Consider the following 15,289-nt stretch of genomic DNA (forward strand, 5'->3'; position numbering starts at 1 on the left):
ACTCAGAATGGGATCAAACCTGAAACCTGGGTATTTGCCCTAACCAAGCATTGAACCCAAAACCTTTCAATGCATGGGACAACACTCCAACCAACTGAGCACACGGGCCAGGGCCAGCTGTGGTTATTTTAGAATGTGCATTACATGCCAAAAGAGAATCATTAAGCAAAACATAGCCAAACAAATAGGCATATATGTAGCCTTTAAGAGAGAGCCTGAAGTAGAATTTACTTATATGATAAATAGTTTTATGAAGTCACCACCAGGTTTCTCTGTGCTAATCTTAAATGATTTCGGCTCTTTCATTTTATCATTGGTAAAGCATTGCCTATGTCTTTTAAGAAGCAAGAAGCTACTTGCTTTTGCCATTAATGCTTTTTCTTTAGTACCAACAGAGAATTGCCACTTGAGAGTTACTGCTGGTCAACATTAACCCAGAGGACCAATTTCACTCTTAATTACATTCTTCTCCTTCGGATACCTAAGACAACCAAAGGAATTGTGCACATTCATAAAACATCCCGGCTCGAAAGCTATCTACTTAAGTAATTATCTTGTTTAGAAGCCGAGTGTGTGCCAAATACAGTAGGGTTACTTATATGGGGGCTTTATTGTGAAAGCTCTTCTTAGCAAGGCCTATTAGATCACTGAAATATATTCCTATTATCAATATACGTTTCAGAAAAAGGCAAATATTTAAATGTGTAATCAGTTTGGTTCATGACACAAACAAGCGGGTTATTTAGATAAGGAAGTGGGACACGAAGAAGGCGGCCTCTTATAATACTTACCTTGGAGAATGAGTCCTTAGGAGTGAGGGCAGGCTTGCTGCAAGGCTCCACAGTGTGATGACCTCAAAGGGACAACATAGAGAGTAAGGGATGAGCCAGTCAGGACCACAATGGGCACGCAAAATGGTGAAAGAAAACTCACGTATCTGTACATGATCTTATTTTTATTAGTACATTAAAAGAGGTCATGACATAAAATGATTTAAAACTAACTAGATGGAATCAAATGTTAGAGAAAGATTTACACCAAGGAAAAAGCCAGTAGCTTAAAAGAAAATAGTTTGCATAAAAGCTCCATTCAGCCTGGTGTGGTTTAGTGTCAACCCATGAACCAGGTCACGGTTCAATTCCCAGTCCCCCAACACATGCATAGGTTGTGGGCTCGATCCCCAGTGTGGGGCGTGCAGGAGGCAGCCAATCAATGATTCTCTCTCATCATTGCGCGCGCTCTCTCTCTCTCTCTCTCTCTCTCTCTCTCTCTCTCTCTCTCTTCCTCTCTGAACTCAATTAAAAAAAAATACACACACACACACACACATATATATACATATATACACATAATCAAGCTGAATGATTCTAGGGTGAGGTACTGAATATAAATTATCACAAACCAAATGGGAGAGACATCACAGGCCATGAACTAGATTCATTTATTATGTAAGAGAAGATAGCAAATCCTGTAAACTATCAGTTGAACACAGTAAAAAAGTTTTGGATATAACTAGACAGGACTTTTAACACATGGCTAAACTGAAGGTTACTTTGAACTCTTAGCTGTAGTATAAAAATACAAACATATATTTAAATAAGATTATGTTTCTCTTATAGTTAAAGTCATATTTAAAAATAATTTGCTTCACTAAATTATATTTTAAGAGATTTTTAAAGACATGGTAGCATTTGGAAAAGTTAAAAAGAAATACTGGTAAGTGTATTCAAGGACTTCTATTTGACAATGTCTTAAAAATAATTTCACCTGGAAAGATGAAGGTTGAGATAAGTTTTTAGGAACAAATTTCTATAATTTTGTGGATAATATTACAAAGAGTCCAAGAATGGCTTTTAATGTTACTTCCAAAAAATACAGTACATTAAACTTCTAGGAAAAATAATGAAAAAAACATACTAATAATAAAGCACTCATTGAAAATAATCATATTAGAACAGTATAAAACACAATAGTTTATTATGTGTAATTGCTCCCTCTTGTTCCCTGAACTGCCCCTACCCTTTATCTCCAGGCAACCACTAATCTGTTTTCTGTCACTATAGATCAATTTGCATTTTTATATAATTTTGAATAATGGAATAATACAGTTGGAACTTTCTTCCCCCTACCCCCCCAAGTCTGGCTTCTTTCACTTAGCAGACTTAATTTGAGGTTATTTTAATTATGTTCCTGTATGTATCAACAGACCATTTTTGTTGCTAAATAATTCTGTTGTAAGAATTTGGATATTTGAATGTTTTCTGATTTTGACTACTAAAAGAAAGCTGCTAAAAGCCTTTCCTGTACAAGTTTTTGTGTACTGATAAATACTTTTTATTCTCTCGAGTGAACAAATACAAATGCAATGGCTCCATCATATGTCGCAGGGGTCCTCAAACTTTTTAAAGTGGGGGCCAGATCACGGTCCCTCAGAGAGCTGGAGGGCCGGACTATATGAACTACTAATTCCTACTGTAACACCTCGGCTGCGCTCACTGCCCAAAAAACCTGGCGGCCCGGATCAGACTCCTCTGTGGGCCGCATGTGGCCCGCGGGCTGTAGTTTGAAGACGCCTGTAGGTGAATGTTTAAATTTTTAAGAAACTGTCAAACTGTTTTAAAGAATGGTTGTACCACCAAAATCAGTTTGGCTCAGTGGTAGGGCGTCGGTCTGCGGACTGAGGGGGTCCCAGGTTCAATTCCAGTCAGGGGCATGTACATTGGTTGCGGGCACATCCCCGGTAGGGGGTGTGCAAGAGGCAGCTGGTCAATGTTTCTCTCTCATCGACGTTTCTAGCTCTCTCTCTCTCCCTTCCTCTCTGTAAAAAAATCAATAAAAATATATTTTAAAAAATTAAAATAAAAAAGAATGGTTGTACCATTTTACTTCCCCCTTAATGAGTATGAGAGTTATTATATGATTTTTCAGAATTCATAAAAGGAATTAGTTCTATGGGAGTCAAGTAAGAGAACCCAATAAAGACAGATCACTAGGCAGTTTCTACAAGGAGGACAGGGAGCAGTGACTTTACTGTCTAGCTTAAACAGTTACAAACAGGAGTCTTTCCAGTGGTCACTAGAAAAATGTTCTCTGGTTGTTCTGATAGCATGACCCTAATGTAAACTGGAACTATTTGTGAGTAGATAGAAGGAAGGCGTTCAAGATAACAGAGGAGGAAAGGAACAGATCTGCCAGCTTTCAGAAGATAAACTACGACTGTGATCTTAGTGTGGGGCCTTTTAGCTACTTTTGGTACTTAGGTACTACCACCCGGTAACCTAAAAGTTTAACTATGTATGAAGTACTGAATTTACATTTCATACACTAATTCTTTTCTTTTTTTTAAAATTATACTTTATTGTTGAAAGTATTACATATGTCCCCCTTTCCTCCCTATTAGCCCCCTCTAGCCTGCCCCCTGCCCCAGGCCCTTACCACCCCATTGTCTGTGTCCATGAGCCATGAATGTTTACATACAAGGTCCTTGGTTGATTACCTCCCACCCACCCACCCTCCCCCACCTTCCCTCCGAGATTCCGCACTCTGTTTCATGCTTCCCTGTCTCTGGGTCCACTCTGTTCAACAATTTATTTTGTTACTTAGATGCCACATATGAGTGAGATTATGTGATACTTCATATACACTAATTTTCAACAATATTTCCCTGTGCCTAACATTCTTATTATTATATTAATACTAGTATTAATAGCTACATTTGCTGACCCCAATTATGTAAGTGAGAGCATGGAGTCAGACATCCTAGGTTTAAATTCTAGCTCTACTGGATATTAACTCTATGAGTTTGGGCAAGTTATCACACTTCTCTGTGCCTCAGTTTCTCCTTCTATAAAACGAGGATAATATTAACACGAGTGTGACAGGGCTGTTGTTGCAGAAATTAAAGAACTTAGAAAAATACTTAGTGCAGAATAAGCATCAAATCAACATTAGCTGCTGCCACAATTATGAATTCTACAATTTGTATTATGATACTAAAATGTAAGACAGATATATTGCTTACTCATTGCCACATTCACAATGCCAGAACAGTGCCCAGCACAGATAAGAAATTAAGTAACTATCTGAATAAACTATTATGTGACAATTAATGTGATATTTCAATATTATTATGTTAATGTCTCATTATAACCTTGCAAGGTAGCTAGAGCTCCTGAAAACACTCTGCAAAGGCATTAAGAATGTTTTAGTGACAGTGTCCATACCTGCTTCTGGAAAAAGCAGTTACGTCTCCATCACTATTTGTGTCATAAAGCAAATGTATCCTTACCATTGGCTTTGGCTGACTTTGGAGTTGAAACAGCAGACTTCTTGGAACTTGGGATCACTGGCTGACCATTTCTGTGTTATAAAAAAAATGAAAAGGCAATTGCAAATTACTCAAGATGTTTGTTTAAGTATCCCTTGAACCATCTCTTAATTAGACTACGGCTTTTTATTTTGGATGGGCTTCAGGGGGCCTAGGCAACCCCTAAAACTAAAGTCAAAATTTATCAGTCTTCATCTTTGTAGTTTCTGAAGCGAAATATTCTTGACCAAAAAGAGTAAGAATCACTTCTTTATATAATCTTTCTTTGAGTTTCAGTTCAACATATCACATTGTTTCTCCTCTCATTTCAAACACTGATAAAATTTCATGATCTAATAGCTTGGTACTCTGTCACACAAGTAATAGTTCAAAGATAACTTAGAAATCATAGATCACTGTTTTATGACCCTAAAACCCTTGATATGTGTTTTACTTTTAAATTATTTAAAGTGAAACTCTAGCCGAAACCGGTTTGGCTCAGTGGATAGAGCGTCGGTCTGCGGACTGAAAAGTCCCAGGTCCGATTCCGGTCAAGGGCACGTACCTTGGATGCGGGCACATCCCCAGTAGGGGGTGTGCAAGAGGCAGCTGATCGATGATTCTCTCTCATCGATGTTTCTAACTTTCTATCCCTCTCTCTTTCCTCTCTGTAAAAAAATCAATGAATATATATATATATATATATATATATATATATATATATATATACACACACATAAAAAAAAGTGAAACTCGACAAAATAATATATATTCAAAGGATTATGAGAAAAATAATACCACCCAATATAAAAAACAGTAAAAAATCCCTAGCCAATTTGGCTCAGTAGATAAACTATTGGCCTGCAGACTGAAGCGTTCTAGGTTTGATTCCAGTTAAGGGCACATGCCCAGGTTGTGGGCTCGATTCCCAGTAGGGGGTGTGCAGGAGGTGACCAATCAGTGAATCTCTTTCATCATTGATGCTTCTGTCTCTCTCCCTCTTCCTTCCTCTTTGAAATAAATAAAAATACATATATTAAAAAAAAAAGAAAAACAGTAAAAGAGACAGCATCTTGGAAACAGGATTAGCATGCAATCTTAGTACTGTTAATACTTGAGAAAAAAGGGAGGCTGCCTAAGGTATATAATGTTGAAAGAGGCAATTTGCCATGGGCCACATTCATTCCTGAATATTATTCCTGGGTGATCCAGAATTGCAAGGCCAAGATTACTTTTTAAAAAATATATATATTTTATTGATTTTTTACAGAGAGGAAGAGAGAGGGATAGTGAGTTAGAAACATTGATGAGAGAGAATCATCCATTAGCCGCCTCTTGCACACCCCCTACTGGGGATGTGCCCGCAACCAAGGTACATGCCCTTGATTGGGATTGAACCTGGGACCTTTCAGTCCGCAGACCGACGCTCTATCCACTGAGCCAAACCGGTTTCGGCTAGATCACTTTTTATCTGGGACAATTCTCAAGGCTATGTTCGTAGTGAGCAAGCTTGAGGGATGACATAACTTCTTTTCCCACACAAAAAGCAGGCTTTCTAGCAGCCACCATAAAGGGGTAGGTTCCTGGGCTCTTCTTAAAGTGTTCCTCTCCTGGAATACAATCCGCTGCAAGTGCAGGAATCCACTAGGCCCACATACGTTATCTCTGTGGGCCTCGGAGAACATGTGGAATTGACACCAATACCATTTTCAATAAGTATTTTTGTCTCTGATGCATGAGTTTCATATCTCCTACCAGCATGCAAGAAACAACAACTGGCTAACTTAATAGTTTGCAAATAAGGTAAAATCACAGATCCTTTACCATTCTTGACATAGAGATAATTAGCATAAATACACACTCCTCCATTATTGCTCTCCTGTGGATAAGGACAGTAGATATATCAACAGAGAGAGAGAGCTGGAAGAACAAAGAGGAAAACAATTGAGACTGCCACTATTATATATATATATATATATATATATATATATATATATAATGACTTCAGAAAAGATAAAAGTAGAAAGAAAAAAAGAAAGCAATTTCAGAGCTAGAACAAAGGGTGCTCTACTGATTTTGAGGGAATCCTTTACAATAAAGATGTAATATGCAAATCGTTGTTACACCATGAAGAGTAACGACTGACCGCTTAACAACCAGATCCCGGATCAGCAAGAGGGTGGGGTAGCGAGCTACTGGCGCATGAATTTGTGTGCAGGGCTACTAGTAAATATAAAAGTTAGCTAAATCTATGGTTTGCAGAGATGTTACTAATTTTCACAAAAATATTTTCCAGGTTGTTTGAACCCTTTCCTTCCGCACTAATTAACATTCAGCTACAACTATGAAAATAACTCTATGCCCAATCTAATTTTTAAAACAGTCAAGAATTACATTCAAGGGAAAAAGTACACATTGACTTAAAGGTTTAGAAGGAACAAATAAGGTTACTATGAAATAATTTATTTAATAGTACCTATATTTTGAGAGACACACTCTGTAAATCTCATCACGTATCAAGATGAAAATGTGAAGTTTCCCTTTATGCCTTTATGTAATAGAAGCCTGTAGTCTAGAAGGCCTGGATTATGCACATTGTGGGTGGCAGAATAATGTCCCCAATGTGTACATTGTAACTCTCAGAGCCTGTGAGTGTGGAACCTTTTCAAGGCAAAAGGGATTTTGTAGATATGAATAAGGTAAGGTCCTAGACATGAGGAGATTATTATGGATTATCTGGCAGGGCTTGATATAAACACAGGGGTCCTTACAGATGAAAGAGTGAGGCAGAAAATCAGAGAAGAGGTGTGATGATAGAGCACATTGCTGGCTATGAATTTAGAAGCCGGCCATGAGCCAAGGAATACTGGCAATCTCTAGAAGGTGGAAACAGCAAGGAAATGGATGATCTCCTGGAGAAGGATTGCAGCTCTGCCTTGATTTTAGCCCATTGAGACTCATTTTGTATTTCTGATCTCCAAAACTGTTAAGACAATAAACTTGTTGTTTCAAGCCATCATATTTGTAGTAATTTAAAATAATACATATATTTTTTTCAATTTATTTCATTGGTAAGTGAAAGAAAAGTTACTATTAGCATTTATTATTATGTGGAATTGTTGTGAGGTAGTGGGTGTGGTGACTCCACACCTCACTGCTTGAGGTATGAGGTGTAGGAAGGGCTGTCCCCACACTGGGAGTGGGCCAAGACTGGCCTAGGCCTATCAACATGTTCCTATCCCTTTGCTTCAATTCAGGGACTGGCCTTTATTTAGGTCTAAAACAATCAGCACATACTCCTTGCTTTACCACGCTGATTGGTGAGACTTTTTTTTTTTTTTTTTTTAAATATATTTTATTGACTTTTTACAGAGAGGAAGGGAGAGAGGCAGTTAGAAACATCGATGAGAGAGAGCCATCGATCAGCTGCCTGCTGCACATCCCCCACTGGAGATGTGCCCGCATCCAAGGTACGTGCCCTTGACTGGAATCAAACCAGGAATCTTTCAGTCTGCAGGCCAACACTCTATCTACTGAGCCAAACAGGTTTTGGCTGGTGAGACTTTTGAAGACTGCTCTGGATGTGTGTAGTATGCAGGTATGAGGCATGAGCCTGACACAGGCATGTGACTTTTGTGTAGGAAAATAAAAACAGCAAAGAAATGAAGCCAGAGGACTAATCAAATTTTACCTTTGTACTACTACATAACCTTTTTAACCATAAATGGCAGTAAATCCCCTTTCTTATTTAAACCAAGTTGAGTGGTATTTTCTGTTATCTGCAACTGAAAAGATCCTAACTGACAAATGTAGTAACCACCTTATGAATAACTCCAAACTTATACCCAAACATGAATCTGCTTGAAGTGCTCTGAGAATCTCTTGTTGATCAGACTGTTTAACTTAAGTTCTGCCAGTTTAGTCTGTGAATTACTAATTCAGGAATATATCTTTAAGAAAACATAAATAAAACCAAGAGCTGGAAATGTGTCTGTATACACAGACAAAACCCACAAATAACTGCAGAGTAAGTACCTTGTTGCTTTTAACACCAGGGAAGGAAGTGACGTGTCTAATGCTCTCTCAGCTGCTTCCAAGGTCATGCCTTGTGTGCTGACTCCATTCACACAGTGGATGATGTCTAATAGCTGGAGATTACCCTCCATCGCTGCAACTGACCTCGGGTTGATATCACTAATATATACCACTTGATGAAGGCTGTCGTGACCTCCAGATACGGAAAAACCTTCAGGGAATAAAAAACATTTCTTTCTTTAATCTTAAAAGTATTTATTTTAATCCAGCCAAGAAAAATCACACCGCATAAAGCTTGAATTTGCATTACCCAGTTCTTCTTTGCTGCACGTTAATGTAATGTCAGGCAGCAAATGAGGTGGCACTGGCATCCTGGGTAATTCCAGAACTCTTCCAAGGACTAATCTGACGGTCTTGGGTGCAGCCCGTAGCAGATTCACTGCATCTGTGTGAGTCATGTTTGTAACATCTGTATCATTAACCTACACAAATGAGAAAGGGGAAAAAGTAAGATTAAATTTTTAGAACAGAGCAGTTGCCAAGAAAATATATTAACCCCCCCTAACTCAGAGATTTTTCAAGCAGTGTACTGTGACACACTGGTGTGCCACAAGAATTTTTAAAACATGCAATACCTAACTATTCAGGGGCACATATCTCTTTTCAATTAGATTAAAACAAAACAAAACAAAACAAAAAAACAGCCAACACAACAGTAGCTGTCCAATGTGAATGAATCAAAAATTTTTTGATACCTATTTTTTGTCTGATTTTCAAAAAATATAGTTTTTGGTGTGCCACAGATTTTAGCAATTAGTTTATGTGTACCAGATGAAGTAGGTTGAAGATTGCTGCCCTAACTTTTTTATATATAATATATATTATCCAGTAAGAGATTCACAATAAAGACTGGTCCCTGGCCCTGATGGGTGTGGCTCAGTTGGTTGGACATTTCTTGTGTACCAGGAGGCTGCAGGTTTCACTCCTGGTCCTATGTTAGGGTTTTGGGCTTGATCCCGGGTAGGAGGCATGCAGGAGGCAGCTGACCAATGTTGTATTCTCACATCAATGTTTCTCTCTCTCTCCCTCTCCATTTCGCTCCCTCTAAAAAATAAAATAAAATAAAATAAAAATCAATAAACTATTAAAAAAAATAAGGGTCTCTAATTTATTGGTAATACCCTGTACTATGGAAATACAATAAACACAATGATCAAATAATTATAAGTAAAATATAATGTAAAATGCTTAACAAATGCATCTTTTTTTTTTTTCTGGTATAGGAAACTTATCTTTATAGTAATTTAAGAACTTTTTATACTTGAAACCCAAGATAGCTTGTTTAATGCTTTAACTGAGATTAGAGGGAGAGAACTTTAAGCATTTTAAATTAAATTAAAAAGAGAACTTTAATTAAAAAGAGAACTTTAAGCATTAAATTAAATTAAAAAGAGAATTAAGTTAAAAAGCGAATTTTAAGCATTTTTTTTCAAAGTGTTAACTATAAAAACCCTTTACTTTTAAGAGGTAGAGAAGGAAAACATAAACCAAACAGAGAAATAGAATGATATATTAACTCAACTTCTTGTTCTTTCTCTTCAACCCTTGCTTGCTTTTTGGCTACATTTTCAAAAATTCATTCCATGCAGTATCTTACCTTTATGAGCCGGTCCCCAGGTTTTAACCTTCCATCACTTTTGGCTGGATCCTGAATGACATCATGAACATAACAACCAATACTCTGATTGCCTTTGGTTACTGTAAAACCCAGGCTTCCTTTTTCCGATTTAATTAGGGTAATGACAAGTTCTACTTCCTAAGGGAAGAAAACAGCGATTCCTTTAGGAAGTCTATTCTGTGTTATACACAAACAGAAAGATGACTAGTATTTCTTTTGAATAACAGAGTGAGGGAACCAGTCCCTAAAAGCTTACTCATCTTGTCCAAATGAAGAAGCCAGGCCTATCCAACTCTAGAAAGAATACCCTCCAATGTGTACGCTGAGTTTAAATACAACATTATGTGTTTTACTCATGCTTCAATCCTTGTATTTTCAGGGTAAACAAGGACGCATTAGTGGCTATATCTTGATTATCAAAGAATACTTTTTGAAAGGAAAGTTCAGAAAATTCTTTATGTATTTCTAGATAACCAAAATAGATGTTAAGGGTCACAAAAAAAGGTGTTTTTATTTATTTTTTGATTAACCCTCACCCCATAATTTTTTTTTTTTTTTTAAGATTTCAGCTGTCACATAAATGTTGCTTACAGCTTATAAGGGTGATGACAGACTTCTTAGGAAATAATTCAAAGACTAGTTTCATTCTATTGCTGAGAATGAAACTGAAGATATAGATACTACACACACACACATACACATTTATAAGTAAACAAAATATTTGAAAAGATTAACTCTCAAATGTGTATGTTTTTTTGGTGGCAGGATAATAGTTTTCATCATTTTTTTCTTTGTTTTCCAATTTTCTACAACAAATATTTATCACATGAATAATAAAAAGTTTTGAAAAAGACTAACTTTAGACCAATGTAAATGATATTATTATTAAAAATTTGGCTCCCAAATGATATTATTATTGAATTTGTAGGCTCAGAAGTTCTAGAGCTATTAGTACAATGTAAAGGGATCCACGTGTACACAGAAAAACAAGTATGGCGAAGAAAAAAATTATTCAGTCTTGATTAAAAAATAATTCATTAGAATTTAGCAAATAGCAAATACTGAATTAAATGCTCTAGGTAAACTAATCCATTTAATCCTACCACATGAGATTACTAGCCCCATTTTATAGCCAAAACTACTAAGACTCAGAAAAATTAAGTAATTTTCCCACAGGCATCTGCCAAATGACAGTAAATCAGCAGCAGAAACAGGATTTGTACCTAAATTTTTTGCTTTCCCCCTAATTCTCAGAAGAGAGACATACCAACTATGCTATCCATTTATTGGACATGAATAGGAAGGTACTTTAATACAGCAGAAACAACTCACCAGCTCTGAGTCTTCAACGTGGTTTTCCAAATCAGTTTTCAAAGATGTCAAGCTATCTTGTTTGGTTGGTTCAGAAGTGTGATGTATATATTTATCTGTTAAGTTAGTGGAAATAGATTCTGTTTGGGGTGGTCCAGGAGTCACATCCAGTGGTAGAGGGGAAGGAGGATTACTACAGAGACAAAGAAGTAAGACTCTTTTCAAATACATTTCAATGTCAATATAGTAAGTTTATACTGCAAAAAGAAAATTTTAATAAATATTCATATTTGCTTTTTATTGAGACTCTAGCTACTTTTTATCTGACTCTAGATTATGAATTTATTTCATATCTGTTATACTCTAACATCACCAATGTCCTATTTTGAAGCTCTTTATAAAATGCACAAGTCAGCAAGACAGATTAAATAAATATACTTTTCGTTCCTGGTTGTTAATGTAAGGCTGAAGCTAATGTGCTTCAATTTAATAAGAAAGAAGGAGTAAGAAAATAAATGTTTTATTTCTGTGGTTATTTTAGATGATACAATAGAAAAAAATACTTGGATGAATATGATTAAATCAAAAGTACAACATATGATTAACTATTGGAGGCATACATGTATCTTTATATGCCTCTGTCGTCAATGATTTCTTCTTTTCCCATTTTCTGTACTCTAGTATATCCTACCTTATGCGAACCCTCTATTCCTTCCTCCATACCACTCTCTTTATATTTTTACTCACTATTCTCCTACCCCATCACTGTCTAAATAGGTTTCTTCTCTTTCTGTCAAATAATCTGAATGATGGTGAAATACAAACAAATTTCCCAATTTTTAGTAAATATGCTTGAGAGAGCAGTAAAGCTCAGGTTGAATGTCTAGAAAGCTTACAGCTAAATAAAACTCAGCCATAATAGTTAGATAGCCAATCGAGTCATCATCGACTTAATCATTGTGAAATTCACTTACAGGCACTGTTTATTCTTAGAGAAATGTAGATTGCTGCTCCTGTTACTAACCGTTAGTTGTGTTGAGTGCATTACAAAATTGACAATACCTGTGCTCGAGTCCTGGTTTGTTGGATATTTTCTGAGGATAATAAAACATGGTACAAATGGTATCTTCTTGACTCTTGGTCGCCTCGTATTGATTTTGTGCCTGTGGTAGCATGTTGTTTAGAGTCTGATGAAAAGCTGAACTCCAGCTCATATTTGGAATTTTTGCTGGAGCTTTCACTAAGTCTTCTTCTCCACTTCCACTGCTGTCACTGTAACTGTCTTTCATGGATGAGGACATACACTGTTTCGTGCTTTTGTCAGACAATTCATTTTCATCAGAGCTGGTGCCTTGCCCCACACATGCTGGCTGAGAGGGGTCTTTATTGCTGTTTGGAAGTACTAGTGCTGGAGAATGCAGAGGGCTCTGTAATGAACACATTTAAAGAGACCTAAATGTGACAACTTATAGTAATTTTAGAACACCTGATAGAAAATGAATGCGTTCAACAATAGCACTTTCTATTAAAATATTCTATCATTTTATAATTAAAGTAATTATACTCTGTAGAGAAAAAAAATCATATATAAAAATAACTGTTAATATTGTATGAGTTATACTTTAAATCAGAATTAGAGTTATCTATATATATATAAAAGGCTAAGCGACTATCGCATCCGAGACAACTGAATGGACAACCTAACAGGAGGTGTGAAGCGACCAGGCTGGCAGGGGGGTTAGTAGGGGGCAACCAAATGACTGAACAGCAGGCTGCATGAGGGGACAGTTGGGGCAACCAGGCCAGCAGAGGGGGCAGTGAGGAGTGACCAGGCTGGACGTGGGGGCACTAAGGGGTAACCAGGCCAGTGGGGAGGGGAGGGGCAGTTAGGGGTGATCAGGCTGGTGGTGTGGGGCAGTTGGGGGCGACGATGCTGGCAGTGGGAGCAGTTTGGGATGACCAGGTCAGCAGTGGGGGGCAGGGGGGAGGCAGTTAGGAGCGATCAAGTGGGCAGGTAGATGAGCAGTTAGGAGCGAATGGTCCCAGATTGTGAGAGGGATGTCTGATTGCTGGTATAGGCTCAATCCTTAAACCAGCAGTCGGACATCACCTGAGGGGTCCTGTATTGGAGAGGGTACAGACTGGGCTGAGGGTATCCCCCTCCCCCATGCATGAATTTCATGCACCGGGCCTGTACTAGTATATATTCTGCTTTGAATCCTACTTTCAAAATTTAGGTTTTTATGAGTATTTTATGAGGTCTTTAAATATACTTTGAAAACAACCCTATATAATTATGAAATAATCCTATAGGTAGATATATTTTTAATTTATTACAGAATTCTCCTTTTATTGGATACAGATCTAGTTTCTAGTTTTACACTATTAATAGAAATCTAGGGGAACTTGTTCTTTTTAAAAATATATATATATATATATATATATTTTATTGATTTTTTACAGAGAGGAAGAGAAAGGGATAGAGCTAGAAATATCGATGAGAGAGAAACATTGATCAGCTGCCTCCTGCACACCCCCTACTGGGGATGTGCCTGCAACCAAGGTACATGCCCTTGACCAGAATCGAACCTGGGACCCTTCAGTCCGCAGGATGACGCTCTATCCACTGAGCCAAACCGGTTTCGGCTAGGGGAACTTTTTTGTATATAGATTTTTCACCCAAGTTTCTAATTACTTCCTTATAATCTTGTATATAATTAATATATAATTTTTTTTTATAATCAGCATATAGGATTCTTTTAAAGGCCTTGTGAAATATTTCCAGATTGCTTTCCAGAAAGATTGTATCAGTTTATATACTCATCAATAGAGTTCACCAGTTCCTAACTGCTGACCCAAATCAATGTAGTTTTTCTCTCTCTCTTTTTAATGTAGTCTCTTAAAATGCTATTTATAACATGCTCTATAGAAATGTTACTTTCCTATTAATAGCCTTCTCACACTTTTCTTTCTGATATAAAGGTTACAAGTTTCTCCTGCCTTTCATACTCATAAACATTCACTGTTTATGGAACACTACTTTTTTAAATCTTCATTTGAGGATGTTTATTAATTTTACAGAGAGAGGAAGGGAGAAAGAGAGAGAAACACCGATGTGAGAAATATAGATCGCTTGCTTCCCATATGCAGCCTGACCAGGGATTAAAACTACAACCTAGGTATGTGTCCTGACTGGAACAGAACCCATAATCTTTTTGGTATACAGACAACAGCTAACTGAGCCACCAAGCCAGTGCAGAACACTATTTTAAGTACATAGGACAAAGGTTGTCTTTCTTCAAAGGCTGTCTTATCTATCAGTATGCAATTTATAAGTAATTCCAAAATAGATTTTGGATCCTTTAGCTATTTCTTGACATAAAAAAGGAAAATGAACAAACATATTTTAAAATGTTTTATAAAGCAAAATATCTTAAACAATCCTCAGTTTTATCTAATCTTAGAATGAAAATTATGTTTTCCCAGTTGGTCCAATGAAGAAATAAACAAAAGGTTTTTGTAACCATTATTTTATGTCTTTTTCTATTTATGCTTAGAAAACAAATTCCTAAAAATCCTTGAAGCTAGAATTTTAGAATTGAAAGAGAAAGAAGAGAAAGGGAATTGAATTACTTTATATTGCAAATAAGGATGTAGTCAGAGGATAAGTGACACACATAAGATAATACTCTTAGCTGAAGTACCTGGGATAAAACCCCGGAGATCATGCTATATGAAATCGCTACAGCTGAATTAATCACTCAATTGATATTCTACAAAAGCATGAATAACTTTTTGCAGGCCTTACCAAAAGAGCAGGGTCAATGTCTGGTAGCACACCAGGTGGAGGTCTGCAGAGAAGCAAGGATACTTCTGGAGATGTTCCTCTGAGAGCAGATATAACTTCCTGTGGGTGCCATAAATGACAAGTGAAACTTTAGTTAAACCATTATCACCAA

At 36.9% G+C, this 15,289-nt stretch overlaps 1 protein-coding gene across 25 annotated transcripts in view; it reads right to left on the bottom strand.

The window, feature by feature from the left end:
- Positions 1–15,289, bottom strand: part of PTPN13 (protein tyrosine phosphatase non-receptor type 13) — a 167,816-nt gene that overhangs the window by 25,336 nt on the left and 127,191 nt on the right. For all 25 annotated transcript variants that reach the window (XM_045570954.1, XM_045570959.1, XM_045570971.1 and 22 more), the window contains 8 exons: positions 15,139–15,237; positions 12,393–12,757; positions 11,352–11,523; positions 9,999–10,157; positions 8,652–8,823; positions 8,342–8,552; positions 4,289–4,359; positions 792–853 (listed from right to left, as the gene is read on the bottom strand). In XM_045570954.1, the coding sequence (XP_045426910.1) occupies positions 792–853; positions 4,289–4,359; positions 8,342–8,552; positions 8,652–8,823; positions 9,999–10,157; positions 11,352–11,523; positions 12,393–12,757; positions 15,139–15,237 (1,311 nt within the window). The remainder of the gene's footprint in view (positions 1–791; positions 854–4,288; positions 4,360–8,341; positions 8,553–8,651; positions 8,824–9,998; positions 10,158–11,351; positions 11,524–12,392; positions 12,758–15,138; positions 15,238–15,289) is intronic.

The sequence above is a fragment of the Pipistrellus kuhlii genome, unplaced genomic scaffold (assembly GCF_014108245.1).
Source record: "Pipistrellus kuhlii isolate mPipKuh1 unplaced genomic scaffold, mPipKuh1.p scaffold_m20_p_1, whole genome shotgun sequence".
Lineage (NCBI taxonomy): Eukaryota > Metazoa > Chordata > Mammalia > Chiroptera > Vespertilionidae > Pipistrellus > Pipistrellus kuhlii.